We start from the raw sequence: 22,222 nt of genomic DNA, 5'->3' as shown, positions 1-22,222 counted from the left end.
ACTAGGGGGATGTGTCCTGTGTATATAATTGACTTTACTCTTAGTCTTGTATCAGTTAGAAATTAGACCTGTTTGGGAATTTTCAGTAGTAGTTTTAACTGGATTGTCCAATTTCAAAGACATTTTTGATAGGAGGGATTTCTGTGGTCAGATGGAGTTCCCACCCATGTAAGATCAGTCTTGTCTGCAGCATCTCAGGGGTCAGGAGAATAATTTTTGGACTGTGAGTGACAGCTTTGCCATGTATGACTCAGAAACTGTCTTGGCACTGGGATTCTTGGTTTGCAAGTTGTGACACATGGTCTAGGGACAGCCTGGGGATGGTTCTTTGGTCTTGCGGCTGCTTGCTCTGTTAAAGGATGAAATATTCATTGGGACAAAATGAAAAAATCTTTTCTTGCTGCTAGGGCATTCTGTAAAATACTGGATGCACAATCAAAACTTTCCACTTCATTTTTGAACTCTTTCTCAGACATATTTTAATTTTAGGAGAAGATACTGAGATATACTCACCTCGTGATTAAAAAAAAAAAAAATCCAAACATATCCGGAGTGTTTGGCTACAAAGTAGGAAAAAAAGGCAAAGACTTAAGTATGGGTAAAAACAGTACAAATGTGAGTAAGCGTGATTGTGTGGGTAAGTACTCAGAGAGAGGATGTATGCATATAGTCAGTCCCTACTGGTCCTATATAAAATAGTGATGTAGGATGGTCTTTCATGTATGGTTAAAATATCTAAGGGGTATTTTGTATGCAGTTAAGATATATCCATAGGAATATTGTGTGTGTGCTGGGTTAATCATGTGGGGCCATGACCAGCTGGATTATAAAAACTGGGCTAAATCATGTGAGGAGCCTCTCATCACTCAGCTGGAGACACGGCTGCAAGTGCCACTGCAGTGGGTGCTGCTGTTGCCACTGGACAGAGGGTGACTCTCCTGTTCAGAAGATTTGATTCTCTGTGCTCGTATTCCCATACACCAATAAAAAAATCTTACCCAATAAATGGGATTGTCTTTTTTCTTTCCCCCAACTGCTGCTGTGTCTGTCCCATCTGGCTGTATAAGCCAGCAGGGAGCAGGCAGCGTGTGCTGTTCTGGACAGAAGTGTCACAGGTTCTTGTCCCCACTCAGACCTCTCCAGTGCCCTGTGCTCAGCACTTACACAGAGCAGGGCGTTGGCAGGAGTTCCTCAGGGCAGAGGCGACACCCCTCTGATCAGGCTGACATCCAAAAACTCCTGAGGCATTCACTTGGTACTGTGGAGGAATTGTGCACTCCATGGCGATTCTGTTTTTCTTCTTTCTGATCAAGAAATAAGGTGGCAAGTTAAGAAAGACACGTAAGATGACTGGTATTTAAAGCTATGCTGGTGCACTGTTTTCTCTGCATACGTGATGCTGCTTCTCATCTTGTGCTCTTTCCTTGTCCAGTCCTATTCCTTTGATTTCGTGGTTGGAAAATGTGTTGTATATTCTCTCCTCTGTCCCAGGAGAAGATGGTGAAGAAATAGCCTGCACTCAGAATGGACAGATGTACCTGAACAGGGATATTTGGAAGCCCTCACCATGCCAAATCTGTGTCTGTGACAACGGAGCTATTCTTTGCGACGAAATCCAGTGTCAAGATCTGCTGGAGTGTGAGAACCCCCAGGTGCCCCCGGGAGAGTGCTGTCCTGTGTGTCCCCACACATCACGGGACTTTGACCCCACCATTGGTAAGAGCCTTTTCTAGTTTGAAAGGAGAGACAGCCCAAAGAACTAGGAAGTGTGTGATATGGAACTTTCTAAGGCTATTTTTATGGTGAAAATTTAAATCTGAAAATGGTAGGTAGTTGGCACAATCCCTCTTGGGTTTCCCCACAGCTGACTCAAGACAGTTTGCTTTAGGTTATGAATCTGATACAAGCCCAAATGGCTTTACAGCTAAAAGGTTGATCTGAAATCCATCTTGATATTTGGTTGAATACTTGCTTCTTTTTGTGGTTCATCTGAAACATAAATATATATAATAAACATATTAAGATAAATATATATTGAATACATAATGGTATGTAATAAGTGCATTCTTTAAAGTGCTCAGTTCAGGGACCCTCTAATAGATGAATAAATGTAAACAGTGGGAAGTGTTTCTCCAAAGTGAAAACAGGGATCCTTTTGTGAGACATAAAAGAAGTGTGAAGTATTACTAACTCCCTGTTTGCATCCTTTCTGTTATATACCTTGAAGATTGTCTTTTCCAGTCAAGTTCTTCTTCCTGGAGAGATGTGGATAAAGGAATCCCCCCTCAATTTTTCTAAAAGAAAATTTCTTACTGTGCAATGAAAGCTACATAATACTGTGCAATGAATTATTAGAGCTATGTATAATAGTTAATTTCTTCAGGAGACAAAATTGTTGATCAGCTTAATATTGAGCAAAGCAGTGATAAAGACCAAAGCAGGGACTTGTGTAATTGAGCAGTGGAGCAATATGTGGTAAGTATTAATAAAGAAATGGTGCATCCTGCTCTGTTTTGGGAGGCGTTGGGCCAACACCAACAGGGTACACCCAGCAAATATAAAAGCATTATGGATACATTCCCAAATTCCTTACTGGTATTTGAGGTGTTTATAAAATATTCTTCTGAAGGATTTTTTTGGGCATGAGTGTGGCTTTATGGCTCTGAATGCAGGCCCATGGTGGTGCAGGTGCTTTTTAAACAAGAAAAGGTCAAAAATCCCTCTTGTAAGCTCTGCCTTCTGAAAAATACCATATAATATGTTGTGGATCCATCAACAGTTATTGTTGGAGTCAGTAATAAAGCTTCCCTTGACTTTCTGTCAGTCATTAAGCCAGCATCTGACAACCCCCCGCAAGATACTCTGCTTTCCTGAAGTGTTTTTCATTATTTTGCATATATATATATATGCAATGAGGAAAAAGGTTGAGGATCAGAGGACATTTTTGCAAAGTGTTTTGGTTCATCACGCCTGAACAAGGAGTATGTGTGTCCCTGGGATCTCCCCCCAGCTCCCTGTAGGCAGTGCACTATCCACTCTGCATCCAGGATCAGGGATGGCTCTAGCTGCAACACCTTCACTCAACTCTTACTGTATTGTGTCTCTCAGAGTAAAACCACTAATTTCTTCTCCTTTCTTCTTTGTCCTTTCTCACAGGTAGAGGAAGAAAGGTAAGATTTCCTTTACTTTTTTTGTAATGTATTACTACTGTTAAAAGATTCCCATGTATCTCCTTGAAGCACATCACAAAAGATATATATAAGCTCTGTTAAAAACATTTAGTTCTTTCCCTTGACCTTCCTTGGTGGCTAGGGAGATTGCAGTCCACATGAAAAAAATGCTGGGATGCAGGCAGAAATCCCGATCTTAATACAGAGAATCCCCTGGCTGAAAATCCCTGCTGTCTACATCAAAGGAATTCCAGTTTGAGTAGATTGGTTGTTTCACCTCTAGAGTGCTACAGACTGAGGGAAGGTAGTAATAATGATGTCAGTAGATGCTGAACTGTTAAAGCTCACAGCTGGTTTTTGTGCTGAGGCTGAGCTGCCCAGCGGGCAGGAGGGTAGCGCTAGGATCGTGTGTCTTTGCCCAGAACCACGGTTCTGTGGGTAGCTTCTCTTGTGTGCAATTGAACAAAGGGAAGACCTGTTCTTACAAGAGAAATTAAAATGCATTTCCATAAGTAAGCCTCTAAAATAGTAAGCAGCTGCAAGAAATAACTGAAATTATTTTTAGATGATCAAGTACATACACTCACCAAAACTGAGTACTCTCTCTGCAGAGGTAGCTCATGGAAATAAATGGACTGTAACCTCCTTATTATTACTTGATAGGCAAGGCAGGAAATTTTTTATCTTTACAAAGTCCTTTTTTTTCCCCTTAAAAAACCAGTTACCACCAATAGGCCTAAGCCCACGTTATTTGCTGTAACATGTAATCATTGTCAACACATTCAGCTCAAAGAAAAGTCAATTGTTGAATGCTGTTGTTCTTCACTCTGTAGCTATGCAATATCATTGTCTTCTGTCCCTAGGCTGCAGATGGATTCCTATGTCCATGGATTTGATGATACATATTTTAATTTAGTATCTTGAAGAAATGGAATCTGAATGCTGCCCCAGGCTCTGTATTTCACATGAATCAAATCATCCAACAACAGAACTTCAACATATTTTCTAGCACTTTCTAGCTGTTCTAGCAGAAAAGTTTCATAGTTTTTTAGTTTGATTCTTCTTTCAGACAGTATGTTATGCAGCTAGAGAATAATGTTAATTTATAGCCTTCATTTAATTAGTGTCCAGTCATTAAAATAATGCGGATTATTTGTCACAGGTACTTTAATTTAATCTTGTATCGTTAGAGAAGCCTTAGTTTTTATCACAGTCACAGGGATGGTATTGGTGAGACTGGTACTGTTAATTGTACTTGCACTTCTTTCCTGGCATCTGATGTTTTGGTATCTTTTTCCTGCAGGGACAAAAAGGAGAACCTGGAGTAGTGCCACCTGTAAGTCAATATTTTCTTCACCCATCAGCACACCCTAGAAGTGTGCATATTAGTGCTTTAAAGCAGAATTGCAGTAATGTAGTAAATACAACAGAACTGTACAGAATGAAAGGAATGAAATTAAGTATGCTGTTTCACATATGTAACATTAAAAATTCCTGTTAGTTGTATTTTGGGTAAAGTTCTTCTGCCATAACCTTTATTTTTATGGTTAGGTTTTGTGGAAGTGTAATGGTGAATTAGTATCTAGAAAGTGGTGAAATAAAATTTCATTATCTATTAATTCCTTTCTAGTGTGAAGGCAAACAGATTCAAATAATCAATAAATTGACCCTAAATCATTGTAATTCACTTACTTATTGAATCTTTTTTGGAGTATCAGTGATACTTCTAGGATTTCGCTCACATTGCTAATATAAAGACTCCAAACTGGAAAAAAATAACCAGTGGAAATTATATTCACTTTTCTTTTTCCCTTTCCCTAAAAAGCCTTTTAAATTGCTTGGTACTTTAATGTCCTACCTTGCTATTTGGTTTTCAAGAACTGATTTTCTGTAGGGCGGTCATGACAAATGCAGCCATGATGTGTGGTAACTTTAATTTGTGTTCCCTGCTCTAGGTTTCAGGGATACGAGGCCGCCCGGGACCAGCTGTGAGTACTTTTCAATCTTCTGCTTCTCTGATGAGGCATCTGCCACCTTCTGCCATTTCTGGTTTGTGTTGTGAGGCTGATGTGAAGGAGGACTCTTCCACACCTCAGTGGGTATTGTCTGCAGAGCCACTGGCTTTGAGGAGACGAGAAGGTTATGGGATGTTTTTACCAGTGTCAGGTCAGCCCATGGCAAGTGAATGGATGTGTGCTTGTAGCACATGAACGTCTGAGGCCCTTTGTGGATACTGGGGAATGCCTCTCCAGCAGGGACCAAGCAGGAGCAGGAGGAGTTGAAGGATGCTTTATGCTGTGCCTGAGCAGAGAGCAGTCCTGGACTAGCTGGGAGGGTGTCTCAAACCTGTACATCTCTGCATGAAGAGCCTCCAGCATTCAGAAAATCTTTGCTGAATTAACCTGTGGAGCATGTGAGAGGTGAAACCGTTTTGATCTCTGCATCATGGTTCTGCTCCCTTCAGGCAATGTACAGTTGAGAAGAAATACTGAATACTTGGTGATTATAGCTGTTTTCTTCATGATGATGTAGAAAAAAACACACAAATTAATTTTCAAATAAGCATTGGACTTCATTTGCAGAGCTTTATTAATCATTAGGTAGTTTAAGAGACTTTAATATTTCTGGTTTTTCTTTTAGGGACCTCCAGGCTCACAAGGTCCACGAGGAGAACGAGGACCAAAGGGAAGACCTGTAAGTTATTAAATATCTCAGAAATAAATTACCTGAACCAACCTCAAAAGATTAGATGGCTTTAAACTATCTCTCTGTCTCCTAGAGTTACCAAAACTCCCCGTATTTTCCAGGAATCAGGTAACAAACAGGAAAACATTACTATTTCATCATTCCCAGGGTAGATTGAAACCTGAATATTTTGAGAAATGGACAGAGGTTTAGCAGTAATTCCATTAAAAGCCATACTTTCTCAACAAACATTCTCAGACAGAACTGGAACATCATGCTCCCTTGATTAGAAGTCTATGCCTGTGCAGCAGAAGCAGTGTGAGCTGTGTGGCTCCGAGCTCTTCAGAAAAGACAAAGCTCAGAAGTTAGCAGGAGTTAATATGTGACTACATTTGTTGGTATGCTGGTGAATAATGTAACCAGGATTGCTCAGTGGAAATAAAGACTTCATAAGGGAATTTCGGTGTCTGCATGTGGAGAACCGCAGAAAGGCCAAAAAGGAGTGCTGAAAATACCCAAGATGACATGTTCCTTTTGAAAAAAGCTAGGTCAAAGAGCAGAAGCTGCTAAAAGCAGATTTTAGAGTCGAATCATTGTAATTTCAATGTGGATATTTTCCTATCCCTCAGGAAAGAGCAAGCCAATACTGAGGTTAGGCATAGGCCTAAACCAGACTCCCTTGCCCTGTTTCCAGTGTGTGCCTGTTGTCTGTAGATGGTAATGATGTTAAACCAGTGGAGTAAGTGTGTAGCCTCTTTGAGATGATTGCCAATCCACTGCTGCTCTTCAGATCTCTGTAAGAGATTTGTCTGAACAATGAGTATCAAAATGCTTAATAGAGCTCTGGGAGTAACTGTGCAATCCTGAGGTGCATAGAGGGATCTTGACTGTGTTTTCTGAATCAGACTGTGTCTGAAGTGCTTTCCCAATGTGCAGTATTGTCAATGAGACACTAAATAAATTCTGATTGCCTGCCATGCATCTCTTGTGTCTCTACAGAGTGGTGGCTACAAGCACCCTAAATCCCAAAAGGTTGTAAATGCATTTGAGTCCTTTCGACACAGGTTATTATTCTGCTTTCAAGGAATAACAAAGGATTGAGAATCAGTCAGCTCCTTTGCAAATGTTCCATCAGAGGTTCTGGTGAGCTGTGTGTATGCAGGTGTAGGTCTGAGACCAAGAGCACTGCTCTCAGAGACACAGTGACTGCTAGTGCAGGGATTTTATTTTTACTTGTGGAAAAGAAATGTTAGCTCACACCTGCAGTTTATATTATGAAAACCCCTCATGGAGCAGGTAACCTGGTACAGACTGCCTTTATAAAATAAATCTGGGTAAGTGCATTACTGACTGGGGTTGTTACTAATGCACTAAGCACATTTCCAAACTGTTTATTTATTTCTTCAGATTATTTTTTGTTGATCTTTAAAGTCAGGCTCCTCCTGACTGGTGAGCAGAAGGACTCTGCCATGGGTCTCTGCCTTCTACAAAAGCAGGACTCTCGGATATAAAATGAATTCAGGAATATTAGCATATTTTTTACATCAGATTTTTTGCTAGTGTGAGAGACAGCTAGGGAATAGTATGGCTGCATTTGCAAAATGCATCTAGGGAGGGGGAGTTTTGGAGCATGATGATATTTTAGTTGTTTACAAATGATCTTTTGAAGACAGAAAATAAACTTGGACATCCTCAGAACCATTCATACGTTTTTTCTTTCCATGTGGATTTACACTTGATTTTACTTGCAGTAGCAGTTTCAGTAGATAGAAATTTGGGAGTGTTCTACCATGAGCCGCATTTCCCCGTCATTTTATTGCAAGCAAAACCTTTGTTTCCTGACCAGCAGCAGCGACGGGCTAGAATGAGACAATTGTGTGTTTAAATGGTGCCACCTCGTGGCGTTTGTGAGAATGTTTTTCCTTTTTCCTCTTCGTTTTTCTTTTTTTTTCTTTTTTTTACACTTCGCTGACCTTGAACTGGTGAAAGAAAAGGGCTCTTTTCTATACATATAAACATGTAAATATTGTAAAATTCATATAATTACAATCAATATTTCCTTAAAAACCCACCAAACTGGTTATATACCACTAGTTACTTGCTACCTACAAATACAGATGTGCATTTTGGTGACTTTTTGGTTTTCAGGTATGTGGTTGCATTTTTGCTTTTGAAGCAGTTTGAGTTTTGGTGACTAAAAAGCAGGTCCTTTTCTAAAAAAACAAATTTTAAAAGGCACTTTTTCTCTATTAGATTTTGTTAAGGTGTCTTGTTTGGGTATTAAAAGTTAGCAATTCTACAAAAACTTGCTACATTCTTTATAGGCAACTGTGGTTTTGTGTTGTTGTTTTTTTTTTTTTTTTTGTCTAATGCTTAGCTTTGCTTTCTTTTTGTTTTGAGAACAAACAAATAAGGTATCTCCATTCTTTTCCTCCTTGGGAGAGTAAGCACTTTTAGGTTTAGCAGTGTGTACTTATGTTTCTAATTGATATATTAAAGAAAGAAGTTTTGTGCTAAAACCTTCTGTTTCCATCCAACATGCACAGACCTTCTCATTTGTTCAGAATGCCATCTCTTCACAGCTCCTTTTGTGAACCATATGAGTTCAAACCATACCAGTTAAGATACAAATTCCACTGAAATGTGTTGCAGACACAGTCCTCAGCTCATGGAAATACAAGCAATCAGTCTGGTTATTAATTGTGTCTGAAAAGATGACTCAGTGAGCCAGGCTTCTAAAATTTTCTGTTTAAGGATTCTTTAAAACAGAAGAGCTATTACATAGTCTAAACTTCTCTTTGCCTTGGTCAATCATTTTATTCTAATTAAAAAAAGGAGTAGTAACAAGCACTTTAAAGTCTATATTTCTGACTGAAGCATGTCTTTATTGGCCCCATTACTACTCATTTTGTTCCACTAATGTTTTATTACCTGCCTCCGTATTTAATTTTAGTTCTTATGTGAGTAAAGTTGTGTGCAGTTTAGGAATTTAAAGTGAGGATGAAAATGAGAGCCATAGGATGGGCTCCTAACCTATTCTGTAAATACTAGCTAGAGGTGACTTCAACACCAGATAACTTACCCTGAGTTTCTGGCATTATAGCTGTGTTGAGAATTCAACAATGGTATGAACTGGCTAAACCATTCATGATGTCAAGTAGGCTGTAAAAATCCAGCATTACTCTGGAATTTCCTAAGCCTCTGTGTGTCTTTACATTTATCTGAGCTGTGCACATTTTAGAAGTAAATTAACTTTATTCCATATGGTGTGCAAAACCAAATAGTTTTTCAGGAAGAGTATACTCTAGTATGGAATGATAGGAAGCCTGAGTTTCTAAAAGAGCTTCTGATAGAAATTACTGCAGTTTACTTATGTGTTGGATTCATGATTAATGTTAGTGCTTCTGATCTGAAAGTGGGAACAGATCTTTAGGGATGTTGTTTGTTTGAAGATCTTTCTGTAGAAATACAGGTTTATCCCAAAGAGGCAGGTGTTCATCAGTTACAATGATTTCAATGAATACCTTTGCACACTGTTGACATTCCTGATTTTCTTTGTAGGGTCCTCGTGGTCCTCAGGGGATTGATGGGGAACCTGGTGTCCCTGGCCAGCCTGGTGACCCTGGTCCTCCAGGGCATCCCACTCACCCGGGACCAGATGGAATAAGCAGGGTAAGTTTTACATTTGCTGTAGCTGAAAGTGAAGCGAGTGTTGGACCAGATCCACACGATATCAATGGTATCTTCCCTTTGGTTCCGTGACCATGCAGCACTGTGCCCATTCTTCCTCTCTCCCAGTCACCAGGGGCAGCAGCTAGTGGCACTGCAAATCCTGCCAAAAGCTGGGGCAAGTTGAATGTGAGAAACTTTGGAAAGGATGCAGCTTTCACAGCAGCTTTTAGCATCTAGAAAAGCCAAACTGCCCTAATCTAGAACCACCACGAGGGTTCTGTCACTTCCACCAGCCAAGGGATCTGAGCAATAGCACAGAGGAAATGAGTGCACCAAATTAGGAATATAGAAAAGAGAAAATAAGGAAGAATTATAAATAACTAATGAGAGAAACTAAAATGTGGTTGATTATACTTCTTGCTGGAATTATTCAGACCAACACTGAGAAGATTAAGGAAGAAAATGTTTGTGAAAGCAATGCTAACCAGCCATAGATACAGACAAGGTATTCGGCAAGATTTCTTTTCCACCTCCCTCTTCTGTTGGACACTAATTATGGTTGATAATTAAATACATATTTGAATTTATCAAGTGTATTCAGTTACACATTTATTGCTGTTTTGACACCTGTTTTGACTTTTCATTTCATTGTTCCTGATGTGTTACTGGAAACAATAGAGTTACAGTGACAAAAATCTGCAATATTTGTGTTAGGACAATGGCTTTCAACTTTGGGCAGCCTTTCCTGACTTAACCACATTTCCAACTAGTCCTGAATCCAGCAGACTCAGCCCAAGGAAATATCTTCAGCAGACAGGAATCTCTTAGAATCACAAAAGCACCATAAGGGGTGTTAGGCCATTATCCTACATAGAATTCCACAGAAAATATGGAAGAAAGGTGTGGCCGGAAATCTCAGACATTTTTGTTTGTATTCCTGTCTCTGATGTCAGGCAGTCTCTGGCCTTTAGAAAATGTGTTTGGGGACCAATCTAATGAGGAGCTAACTGTAAATGTTGGGAGATTTGAATCCACGTTTGAGCAGTTGCTCATTCTCAGCCCCTGTAAACTCTGGCCTGCTGTGAATGAGGATCTGGCTCTGAATGAAGCAAAATAAAACTGTTGATTTCAGCTATGTACTTGCAGAACAAGGAGGGCACTGCAGTTTCTCCCTTCTCTAACTCTTTGGGCTCTGTGAATTGATAGGAACAGCAATGCCTTTCCGCTTTGCTGGATAAGGGTAAGATACTTAAAAATTCCAATCTGCAGTCATAAAATTGGCTACGTTTCTGTTTATCTTAAGATATTTCTGAACTTGAAGCATGGTAAGTAAAAAAAAAGGAAGGAATATGGTAGTTTTGGTTTAGATTTGAAGGTCATGAAAAAAATGTGATTATTTTAATGGGAGGCTTTCCTCTTTTTAGGTTATTTTACTACTTGTTTAATATTAAAGTGGAAATAGAATAATAAGCATATCATGTATTCATGGTGTCTTTGAAGCTTTAAAAACCTCAAATTTACAGGAAGGATAAATTTTGTTTTGGTGATTAAAACAAGAATTTAGTTGTTAGTACTGCAAAAACAAGGTAAATAATGAAGATGTGATTACATGGATTTTTGCCTTATAAAGCATCACAATGACTTACAGCTAAAATCACCCATCTTATTTTTCCAGCCCTTTTCAGCTCAGATGGCAGGACTGGATGAGAAATCTGGACTTGGTAGTCAGATGGGCCTGATGCCTGGTGCAGTGGTAAGACCACATTAGCCCTGTACAGTAAGAGAGGCTGGAAGTGGAGTGCATGTACAAAAACTCGAAAGGGAGTTCATCCTCTTCAGCTTCCTATGCCTCTAGAACCTGGAGTAGAGTTTTGCACAGTACCTGGGGAAAAAAGTGAAAAAAACCCAGTTTTTCTGTAAAATGACAGCTGCTTCTCCCATCTCTAGCCTCCCACCTCTATCCTTCTCTTCTTCTGAAATATAGAAGCTACTAACAGCAAGGCATAGGAGAAAAAACCGGCTCCTCTTGAGTCACTGCAGAGTGACTGAAAATTGTCAGATATAACACAAAGCAGAATAAACAAATATGTAACATCTTTTCACATGGTGTCATCAAATCAGAGATTTTTTTTGTAGAAATTAAAAAACTTACTTCCAAAACCAACTCTTAAATCTATGCTTTATTTGAAGACAGACTTCCTGTTTCTCCAGTGGGTCCAGTTTTTTCACTGGCATCTCTCACTATATTAGATACGCCTCACCTCATATGATGTGCCCTTTACTTTGAGTGCACTGGGGACTTTCAGTGGTAACATTGAAATTTTCTACCGTCTGTCAAAGCTGTTTCACCACCCTAAGTTTTTTCTTCTGGGGCTCTTGGGGTTATTTCTTAATAATACCTCTCTTCATGTTCAATATCTTGAAAATACTGTTACCCTCTTTACTGACATTTTTTAACATCCATTCTGAAGGAAACCATCTTTTAGTGATTTTATTGCCCGTGAGTTTGCCCACCTGAATCTTACCCAAGTCCCCACTAGTAGCCTTCAAAATCAGTTCCAATGCCATATAAAAGGTTCTAAAAATAATTTGATAGTTTGCCTTAGGACTAACCTTTGCAATAAGTTCTTCAAAGAACTTTTCGCTGAATGTCTCTCTTCAGTGAATTTGCTTTCTGAATATAGCAATGATTTGTTCCACAAGTCTGTCCTACTTTGTTGCTTACATTGTTTTGCTTAATCCTTTCACTCAGTTTGTCTCAAGGTATTCCATGTCTTGTACTGCCTACTCTCTTGTCATTCTCAAATATGACTATTTTTAATGTTAATATATCTACGGCCTTGCCCAAAATCTGCTAAAGTCAACTGGAAGTCACTTGTGGTTTTTGGATCGATTCACCATGTTACATGACATCCTTTTTTTCTTCTCTTGTAAACTGGGTAACTGACAGCTGAAACATTGTTTTGTTTCTAATGTTCATTAGCTTTTTTTTTAAATGGCCCATTGCTAACTCTTCTACATTTGCTTTGTAAAAATTATTAAAAATTAATGAATTTTAAAAGACATAAATCTTGAATTTCTGTCGAGATGAATGGTTGTCTGTTACAGCTATTTTTGTATTCCTAGAACCAAGATAATGACTTTCAAACAAGATAATGTTTATTTCATGTTACAAGTTACAATTAGATTTGAGATTCTTCTGAAAAGTCCTGTGACACTTTGTAAGGAACAATCTGAGTTTTGTGTAACAAACCACAATGATTTGGAAAGCTCTTTTGGTGGTTCATATGGTACATTTAAATACATCCTTTCATTACTGCTTTTCAGCTCATGACTGAGAAGAACAAGATGAATTTGTCGGTGATTCCATTATGGGATTCATCTGAGTAATGAGATTCCCTTCAAGTGAAGACTGTTCCCCCAACTCTTATTTTGTTACTACATTTTTTTTGTGGAGCTAGACAGACAGTTTGGTTATTCTGATTCCAGAGATTGTGAGGTTGCAGAAAGCAGCCAAGTCCATATTTTCAGCTGCTAATGAAATTATGCTCCTGTGGCTTTTGGACTTTGAAGATTTCATTCAACATGCATTTGTATTTCATAATGCCAGTTTTGAGTAAAAGCCTTTCTGAGGTTTGACTGTAGAAATGCTCATGGTCACTATCAGGCCATTTTGCTCTTTCTAGTGTGAATGTTACTTGGGAAAGGTTGTTTTCCAGTGTGTAACAAGTTGTGTGTTCAACAGGGTCCAGTTGGTCCAAGAGGTCCTCAGGGTCTCCAAGGAAAACAAGTGAGTGCTTCACCTCAGGGGATTTAATTGGCCAGAGCTGAAGGCAAAGCTCGTAATGATCGGGGTTTGTACATCCCTGGGGCAGCGTCCCTCCTCAGTGACTTGTGGCTGAATGCACCTTCATCCAGAAGGGGAATTTAAACAAGGGCTCTGCTCCACATGGACTCTCTACACAAGAATTGGCTCCAAAAGAACAGTTTATTAGATCTTTAACAGGGTTTTAACCCAACACATTTTTTAATGAGTGAGCAGCAAAGAAAATTGAGACTGTTCTGGTTTTGGTATTGGCATGATGTTAAGTTTCCAGTGGCATTTGTGTATGGCACAGGATTTATCTACAGCTTGAGGGGTTTTAGTATCCAACTTTCACTCATATGGAAATGTGAACTGGTTCTGAATTAGAATCCAGACTCTCCCATGGGCTGTGATTTTCCTGGTCATGGATTTTAATTTATATCCTTATAATTGCTTTTGGAATTGGTAACTGTATTAATCTTTGGTTAATTTTAGGGTGGTGCTGGCCCCACAGGCCCACCTGGTGAACCTGGGGATCCAGGACCTATGGTAAGACCAATAAATGCAAACATTTCTACAATAGAATTGCAAATATGCTGTACTTTTTTATTTTAGAACAGAATTTTTGTCATGTTGCTTCAGCTGAAACTATTAAGTAACTTCAATGAAGAGTTGTGGTGTTCAAAGCACGTTGTCCTGGATCCATGAATTTGAATTGTTTTGAATGTGGATAGCAAGAATTATATTATGAACAGTCATTGTTTTCCAGCACAGGCCTGAGGATGATTAGGCACTGGTAAAACCATACCTGATAGTGTACCCTTACACAAAGGGTGATTAGACTATTTTTTTTGAGGCAACAAAATAATTTAAAAGTAAAAGCAGGAACCAGAGATTTGAAGCAACAGCAACTGTGATTTTTAATGTTCTGGTGTTTTTTCCTGAAGAATTTATCCTATAATGTCGTATAACATAATGCAGATTTTCTAGGGTCAGGATGGTTAAAAGAGCACCGCAAAATTAAGCAAGTGTGCTTGGGCATAAAATCTTCCTTTTTCTACATATTTTTTTATAAAACCAGACTTTGAAATGGAACAAATAGATATTTTAGTGATGGCTAAACTGACTTCTCAACAAATATATTTATTTTGTAGGGGCCAGTTGGTTCTCGTGGACCGGAAGGACCTCCAGGCAAACCTGGTGAAGATGTAAGTTTGTTATTCTTTGTATCTTGTTTTATTTTTAATAAAACAAACATTGGCATCTGTGAGACAGTGACTAACCAGCAGATGTGCCTGTTGTAACTCCTATTGTCTGCCTACTTTGCTTTGTAATTGTACTCCTCATTAAATCCAGTGTCACAACTGTGAATTTTGGCAACCATTTTCCAACCCCTCCTTTCTTTTCCTTACATGTCATCATCATACCTAAAGTCTAAGCACCAACTATGCTATTTCTTGCTTCAGTAAGTTCTTAACTGAGATATCTTTCTTGAAATCAAACATAATAATAAATCACAGTTACAGGGGGTCAGCTGGAGGCATCTTGTGTCTTTTGGGATTGCATGTTGGGGTAGAAGAGCTGTAGTGGCAGCATACATGTGTGTCTGGACAAGATTTTAGTATTTAATTTCTTTAAGAAATTGATAATTTATATTCTTAACAGATTTTTTTTCCTTTATCCATGTATGCACACATATATATGTAAAATGTATGTTTTATACATGTTACATGAGTGTATATGTACTGCATGACAGCCTAAGACCTTACTGGTCGATGTATATTATTTGTTTGCAAATCACATTAAATCCATCTGAACTGTAATTTATAACTTGGAAATTAATTAGAAAACTGCAGATGCCATTTTAGTACAGAAATTAATTGTGTAATAGCTACTTTCCCATTAAACTGTACAAAAAGTTTTAAGAGTCCTTGGCAACAGTTAACTCTCAAGCACAGGGAAGTCAAATCTTGACACTGTTCTAAGACCTTCTTCCATTTCCATTGTTTGGGTGTCTTTAATTGCATTTATGAAACACTTTGCCTTTTCTTTGACCTGCAGTTATTTTTCTGAAGCCTTTCATTTTCCTACTACCCAGCGTCCTGGGTGTATTTGAACTGATTGATGCCTGTAAAGGACTGTTTGGCTGTGACTCTGAAGGGCTTTGACTAATCTTCAAAATATACTTGTTAGGTTCAGACTGACCATATTGTTTTTCCTATTGCATTACAGAGAAAATAGTCACTGTCCTAGAATGAAATGATACACATTTTAAAACTTTTGAATGGAGGGAGAGTAAAAAGCTACAATGCAAGTAGTTTTAGATTGCTGTGGGAAGTAATAGCAATTTGATGCTCTGTGTGAAGATGACAGTAGGTTGCCTCATTAATTTCCATCAGGGAAACCAGGTGGCAGCACCATCTCCTCATGGCTGGGATGCATTGTAGGCTCAGCCTTCAGCTTTCCCAGTCCTCTGTTAAAAACCCTTCATAAGTTAATGTGTCTAATGCACATTTGCTAGGCATGTGTGCAGTTGGTTTATGTTACTGACACTGTTACAGCAAAGAGAGGATGCATAATACTGGTGTGAATGTCCTCATTTGTTTGAATGGAAGAATGATACAAAAAGTCCATGTTCATATTTCCTGTTTTAACGTATTCCTTTTTTCCCCTCCTTCCTTAGGGTGAACCTGGCAGGCCAGGACAATCCGGTGAGCCTGGATTTCCAGGATCTCCAGTAAGAGCGTGATTATTTACATTTTAGCAAAATAATCATGTTGTCATATGATACTGGTTTCTTATCGCTTCATCCTGATGTGACTCATCCGTTTTGCTTTTAATTATGAGTGCAGAGTTCTGCCATTCAGTGTCTGAAGTCCTTGTCTTAGCTTGCTCTTTGGCTCCAGATTGGTGCTTGCTTTGTTGCTGAGAGGATAACTTGTTATCTGAGATCTTTGTTCTAAATTCATATGACCAATATTCTGACACAAGGCGCTTGCCTCCCTTCCATTAACCTTTCTGGAAAACTTGGTAGGAAGCTAAGTGAAAGAGAGCTTTGGTTTAATTGCTAAATGTGTTTTAGTAGCAGTGGTTTATCATGTTTCTGGACTGGCATATTCTGAAAGAACAGGTACGGTTTGCAGTTCTGAGTTTCTGTTTTATTTTAAATGATTGTTCTGAGTTTTGATCTCAGCTTAATTAATGTTTCTCCATATTAACCCTCAAAATTTGACCTGCCACTCCTCTTATTTCATTGCTTCTGTTGAAAGTTGAAGTTTGATCACACAACAATGTAAATGATAAAGCTTTTAATGTCAGTGAAGATGTTTATAATGCTGAGACTAACTTCAAGGCTGTATAATCTGTGACCTGCTCAAATGCTGTGCCTCACTATGATGAAGGTGAAGGAGTGTTAGCAATATTAGTATTACTGCTGCTGCCCTTGTCCCTGTTAGCATCATTATTGCTCGGTTTATCTGCAGAATCAGGATTGGATTTGTTTTTTTCTTTTTCCTACCTAGGGCCCTCGAGGCTTTCCTGGTGCTCCTGGTCTCCCAGGTCTCAAGGGTCACCGGGTAAGAGACAAGGTTTTCCCTCTGTGTATAGATGATATTTCCTGGCAGCTTCAGAATGAAGTTTTTTCTTTGTATCTGCGCAGAATTTGCCTACACTACAGACGAGGCAGCTGTAGCAGAATTACTGACATTTGGGAGAAAGAGGGCCTTGCAGAAAATCAGCACTATTCCCCTTTAAGCTGACCTCTGTATTACATGCTCCAGTGCTTTCTTCACTCTATTTTCAAATGTTCTGGGAATCTGGAAGGAGTTTGCATGAGCCCTGCCAAGCTTCAGGAGGCGCAAACCTGACAGTTCTCTCACTTTGTTGGCAAGTCTTGCATTAGGGTGGGGAACTTGAGAGGTGGATATGTTTGCAACATGGAGTGATTACAAATTACCAAGTTTTCTGGCCAGAATTTTACTTCAGGGAGGAATAAATAGGTTTCCTATGGCTCAGAGCCTCCTCCTTGTTGTTTTAGGATTTTTAAAAAAAACTTTCTTGTTTTAAAAAGGAAACCAAATCCAAGGAAATGTACCTTGTACAAATGGTTTCCATTTAGGAAATGTTTAAAAACTTTATTCCATCTGGTTTTTTTCTTCTTTATCTTTTTTTTTTCTTTTCTTACTCTTACCACCTCAGATCCATTTTTAATCCTTTAGTATCAAGTTACTTTAACAATAATAGTAGGAATGCTCTCTGTATGTACATCTATAAATACAATTTCTTCATATTTTTATAACTTACAGGGATTGAAAGGACTTGACGGTCCAAAAGGTGAAATTGGAGCAGCTGGAGCAAAGGTATTTTCGTGGCCCAAACAACTGAATGGTTAAGCATAGTTTTCTGTCACACCAAAATCATGAAAGGCAGGAGATCTTTCAAACACAGCTTTGTACCTTCCCTGACCTTTATATGGGGAGAGAGTTCAGTAGTGCCAGTCCCAACTTCAGCTGGGGCTGCTTTAGGCCTGTAAGGGATCACTGGCTGAGCTGAGTGCTCTGTTTGTGACACATATGTGATACTGAAGACAGCAGAGTCTGTCAACAAAGGGCCCCTGCACTTCTTGCAGTTCTCTACTTGAACAGTTCGTGGTTCTTGTTGGCTCTTTGTGGCCAAGTTGAACATTTTTTAATATAGTCAAATAAAGCAATGCATAACTAAAACCTGATTCTCTTCTTTCAAATTATGAGAGATTGGCATAAAAGAAACAGGCATTGGAGAGGAGAAGGGATATATTCTATGAAACTGACTATTTTATTAGTGTATTCTCATAGAATTTTTGATCCCCACTGGTACTGCACCACTCTTACAACTTTAGATCAAAGCAGTGGTAACACAGGATAACCAGCTGGAGTCAGTCCTTTCAAGATAGGTTAAAAGATGTTTTAAAAGAGCATACTTTTTTTCAAGCTTTTTTGCTTTCAGTACTGATACTGAAACATTTTTGGCCTAACATAGGTGATAATTGAATGTGGGACAGAACTATTCCTTTAGATTAAAAAGATAGTAAATGAAGTGAATCTTCCAAAATCTGAATTTAAATGTGAGATTAGTAGTTAAAGAGAGTTTATGTAAGAAAACATTTCATTCCCAAGATTGCCTACCACTTTCGGTGGAGGCAACAGCAGCTCTCGGCAGAGAACACATAAACACTGAGAACACATTAACATTGCATTTCCATCAGCATGGGGAACAGTGTCCTTGCCATGTGTGATGCACACAGGTACCTGTGCACATCTGCCCCTGAGGTCCAACATAAGCATGGACGACAGGGATGAGATGTGACTCTATTTTCCTTTCACCTATTTCTCTAATTGTGTCATTTTGTTTCCTTTTCTAGGGAGAGTCCGGACCAACGGGAGCCATGGGTCCAACAGGTCCTCTAGTGAGTGTCACATGCACTGGGTATTGCAGAAGTGATTGTAAATATTATTGCCAGTGGGAATTTCAGGGGTTTGGAACCTGTATTTGAGCTCATGGAGCTGAACTTTCTCTTCATGAAGGCTTAATTTTCTATTACTCTGACAGTGAATTTGGTCCACTGTAAGCTGTTACTGCCCTGCATTCACAGACATAGGTAATAATGATAAATCAGAAGGCTCAACAGAGACTTGGCTGTAGGTGTGGTGCTTGTTTCCCAACTCATGTAAGTGTAGGGTGATAGTTTTTTCTTTTTTTGCAAGTTGATGCCTCATATAGAGTGATTTCAACATGAGAAAAACTGGCTTAGGTTGCTCTGAGATAGAACTGGAGTAATTTAGATCAGGAGTAAACTAGGTAAGAAAACCATGGACAGAGGGTTTTGGAGGTTACAGTGAGGATAAGTATGCATGATCTGGAAGTGAAATGGAGAAACTTTTTCCTAGAGTAATCTTCATTCAGATGTGGTTTTGGACAACTGAATACATGTGAGTAGTGTTACGTGACAAAAATTGACTCTTGGCAGTGCTTCTGGAAGTAAAGCCTCTTTCTGGTATCAGATAAGGGCATCTCTCTGTGAAGCACTACGTTGTGTGTAGAATGTAATACTCCTGAAGTGGAATCTAATTTGTGAATGAGATTTAGTGAAGGAAGTTGCATTATTGTCACTGGTGAGAAAATACAGAATTAATTCTAGTGTGCTTAAAACTGGAAATACTGTTGGAACGCAAAAAGAGAAATTACAGTTTATTAAATTTCCACTTGTGAGGCTGTAAGGATTTAGATGAGCTGCTACTTCTTTTCTGCTATAGGATAAAATAAGCTACACTTGCAAGAGTGAAAAAAACCAACCCTTTTTATTATTCTGACATGATGACCTCCTAAATGAAGCACTTTTTTTTCTTTCTTCAAGGGACCTAGGGGAATGCCAGGAGAAAGAGGACGAATTGGACCACAGGGTGCCCCTGTAAGTAGCATCTTCCTTCTCTTTTGTAATTCTTCTCCTGTTTTACTTAAATTTAAATCCCTGAGCCTGAAAGTGTTTGTTAATGTGACTTGCTGCTCACTTGTGTGGTGAGTTCTGCTGTAGCATAAGAAAGTTAGGGCTTAGCAGTTTTGTGGGGTGAGATCTTTGCTATAAATTTGAGAAGTTAAAAACAGTTTTAAAATGAGAATGGTTACTGTATGGTAATTTCTTATAGCAGAGCTGCCCATGAGTCCAAATACCCTCACAGCATAATTTTCTGGGCTATAAAAATGTCTTCTGTGTTTCTGTGGAATTTCTTGAGAGAGGTTCTTTTCAGAAAAAATTATTTAACTGGAAATAATATGTTTCAATTTTGTCTGGAAAAAGGTTTAAAATGAATGTTTAGATGCAGCCTTTCAATTCAGATTTTAATTTAGATGAAATCTTTAAATCCAGATAATAAGGTTATCTTCTTAATAAAATTTTGACTTTCAGCAAAAAGAGAGATTATCCTTGACATGAGATCATATTTGAGCTAGAACTTTAATCCTGCTGCTTTTATGTCCAGTGTCAAGTATTGTTTCTGTCATTTCTCCCCATAACTTTCCTATACTCCACTTGTGTCATGTGCTTCATACAATGACACTCTCAGAATATTGTCATGTCTGAAAATAGAGAAATCCATTAACACAAATGGGAGCATAATTTCTTCCAGACGTTTTCCATGACAGTGTTTGGAGGAATTTGCAATCCAGCATTTCTTCAATCACTTTAGTATATATGGCTATCACAAATGCTGACTACAGATAATTAAAAAGTAGGTCGAGGTCTTACAAATAGTCTGTGTTTTCTGTTTTCATGTCTAGGGTGGACGTGGCCAGCATGGTATGCCTGGGAAGCCAGGCCCAATGGTAAGGGATTGGTTCTCAACCACCTACGTTTTCACTTCATATTTCCACTTGCCTTTTGACACTACCCAAAAAAACCAAAAAGAAACATTGGCAGTTGGTGGTATCAGTTAAGTGCATCTGGAATTAATTATCTGAGAATGATTCCTAGTTCTACTCAGTTTTAATGCTGTCCTCTGCAAAATTGTCCTCTGTAGTTTACTTCATCTAAAGGTTTTAATTTTCAGAGGAGTAGGCCATAGCATTTCCCGGGGAGGTGATGCTCTGCTGCTCTTATGGAGTCCATATGGTCGGGAGGAAAGTGCCTGCACTGGAATCTAAAGCAGTTCACAATTGCCTGTTATCTTCTTCACATGCAAAGTTGGCAAATGAGGCTGTACCCATTGTCAGCAAGAAGAAAGGCGCTCACTGATAGCACAACTTGCTCCCTGCAATTGTTCCATTAGCAAATGTGTAAAAGAGCCTTTTAATTAGGGACAGTCACTTTTTGAACTGAAGAGCCAGAAGCCTGTGTCTGAATGTCTGCCAAGCTGAGAAAGCCTGGCCTGCATGGCTGTTGATGTTCTCCCACCACGGCAACAGAGCTGCAGAGGAAGATGGAGCTGTTTACACTCAGGGTGTCAATGTAGCAAAAGATGTTGGTTTTGATCCTACAGTCCAGTCTCACACTGCATTTGCAAAATACATTTGTGTGAATTCACATGAGTCAGGGATTATTCCCATGCATACAGTTAATTTTGTGTTGCTTTTGCATGTGAAAACTAGTGATGATTTTGTACTATTTGTGCAAGGCCAGCAGCTTCCACTTAAAAATGTGGTATTTATGTTTGCTTTTTTTTTAAAAGCACCACTTGTAGGATATGGTGGACAGCTCCTATCCATTGATGTAGTCAGCTTTTACCATTTTGCAATGTTCAGCTTAGAAAAAACTGAACACAAACCCAACCAAACACCCCAAAAGCACTGCACCAAAACCCCCCCTCAAAGCCCTAAACCACACCTGCCTGCAGTTAGAATTTCCTTCTGTGCATACTCTTTAAGAGACTTTCTCAGACTAAGTTCTGAGAAAAATTCATTTACCTGTTGCATCTTAATGAACATACTGTTTTATTAAAAACTTCATTATAAAACAATTAACTGTAATAGAAGCTCAAAAAATAAGTGTGAATACCTAAAAGCTACAAAACTAAACTATTTAGTTTATCATGAAGGAAAGGTAAGTTGTTATAAGAAACTTTAAAACAAAGAAAAGATTTTAAAAAAAAGTTCAAAAAAGCTGGGTTGCAAGCTAAGAGGTTTTACATGAAGCTTGTAATTTTTCTTTGGCATAAATTGTGAGCTCAGCTTCACTGGACATGATAAGTGGTTGGCTAATATTTTTGGAAAATCCTACGTAGTGTCACGAGGGAGACACTCGTCCTTAATGCACATGTTTCTCATTGGAGAAAGTGTTAATAAAATGTGGTGTTTGGGTCAGTGCAGTGGTACACCAAAACCCTGGAACTCTTCCTGCAGAAAGAGAGACATTTGGCAGACA

At 38.8% G+C, this 22,222-nt stretch overlaps 1 protein-coding gene across 4 annotated transcripts in view; it reads left to right on the top strand.

The window, feature by feature from the left end:
• The window catches only part of COL5A2 (collagen type V alpha 2 chain), a 132,561-nt gene that overhangs the window by 81,693 nt on the left and 28,646 nt on the right, over positions 1-22,222 (top strand). For all 4 annotated transcript variants that reach the window (XM_069021942.1, XM_069021941.1, XM_069021940.1 and 1 more), the window contains 16 exons: positions 1,492-1,716; positions 3,157-3,170; positions 4,474-4,506; positions 5,126-5,158; positions 5,811-5,864; positions 9,417-9,527; positions 11,203-11,280; positions 13,273-13,317; positions 13,828-13,881; positions 14,487-14,540; positions 16,016-16,069; positions 16,854-16,907; positions 17,637-17,690; positions 18,731-18,775; positions 19,724-19,777; positions 20,644-20,688. In XM_069021942.1, coding sequence (XP_068878043.1) covers positions 1,533-1,716; positions 3,157-3,170; positions 4,474-4,506; positions 5,126-5,158; positions 5,811-5,864; positions 9,417-9,527; positions 11,203-11,280; positions 13,273-13,317; positions 13,828-13,881; positions 14,487-14,540; positions 16,016-16,069; positions 16,854-16,907; positions 17,637-17,690; positions 18,731-18,775; positions 19,724-19,777; positions 20,644-20,688 — 966 coding nt within the window. In that variant the 5' untranslated portion in view covers positions 1,492-1,532. The remainder of the gene's footprint in view (positions 1-1,491; positions 1,717-3,156; positions 3,171-4,473; positions 4,507-5,125; positions 5,159-5,810; positions 5,865-9,416; positions 9,528-11,202; positions 11,281-13,272; positions 13,318-13,827; positions 13,882-14,486; positions 14,541-16,015; positions 16,070-16,853; positions 16,908-17,636; positions 17,691-18,730; positions 18,776-19,723; positions 19,778-20,643; positions 20,689-22,222) is intronic.

Source organism: Aphelocoma coerulescens, chromosome 7, assembly GCF_041296385.1.
Source record: "Aphelocoma coerulescens isolate FSJ_1873_10779 chromosome 7, UR_Acoe_1.0, whole genome shotgun sequence".
Classification (NCBI taxonomy): domain Eukaryota; kingdom Metazoa; phylum Chordata; class Aves; order Passeriformes; family Corvidae; genus Aphelocoma; species Aphelocoma coerulescens.
The sequence above is the reverse complement of the archived record's forward strand: the minus strand, read 5'-3'. Positions and strand labels throughout refer to the sequence as shown.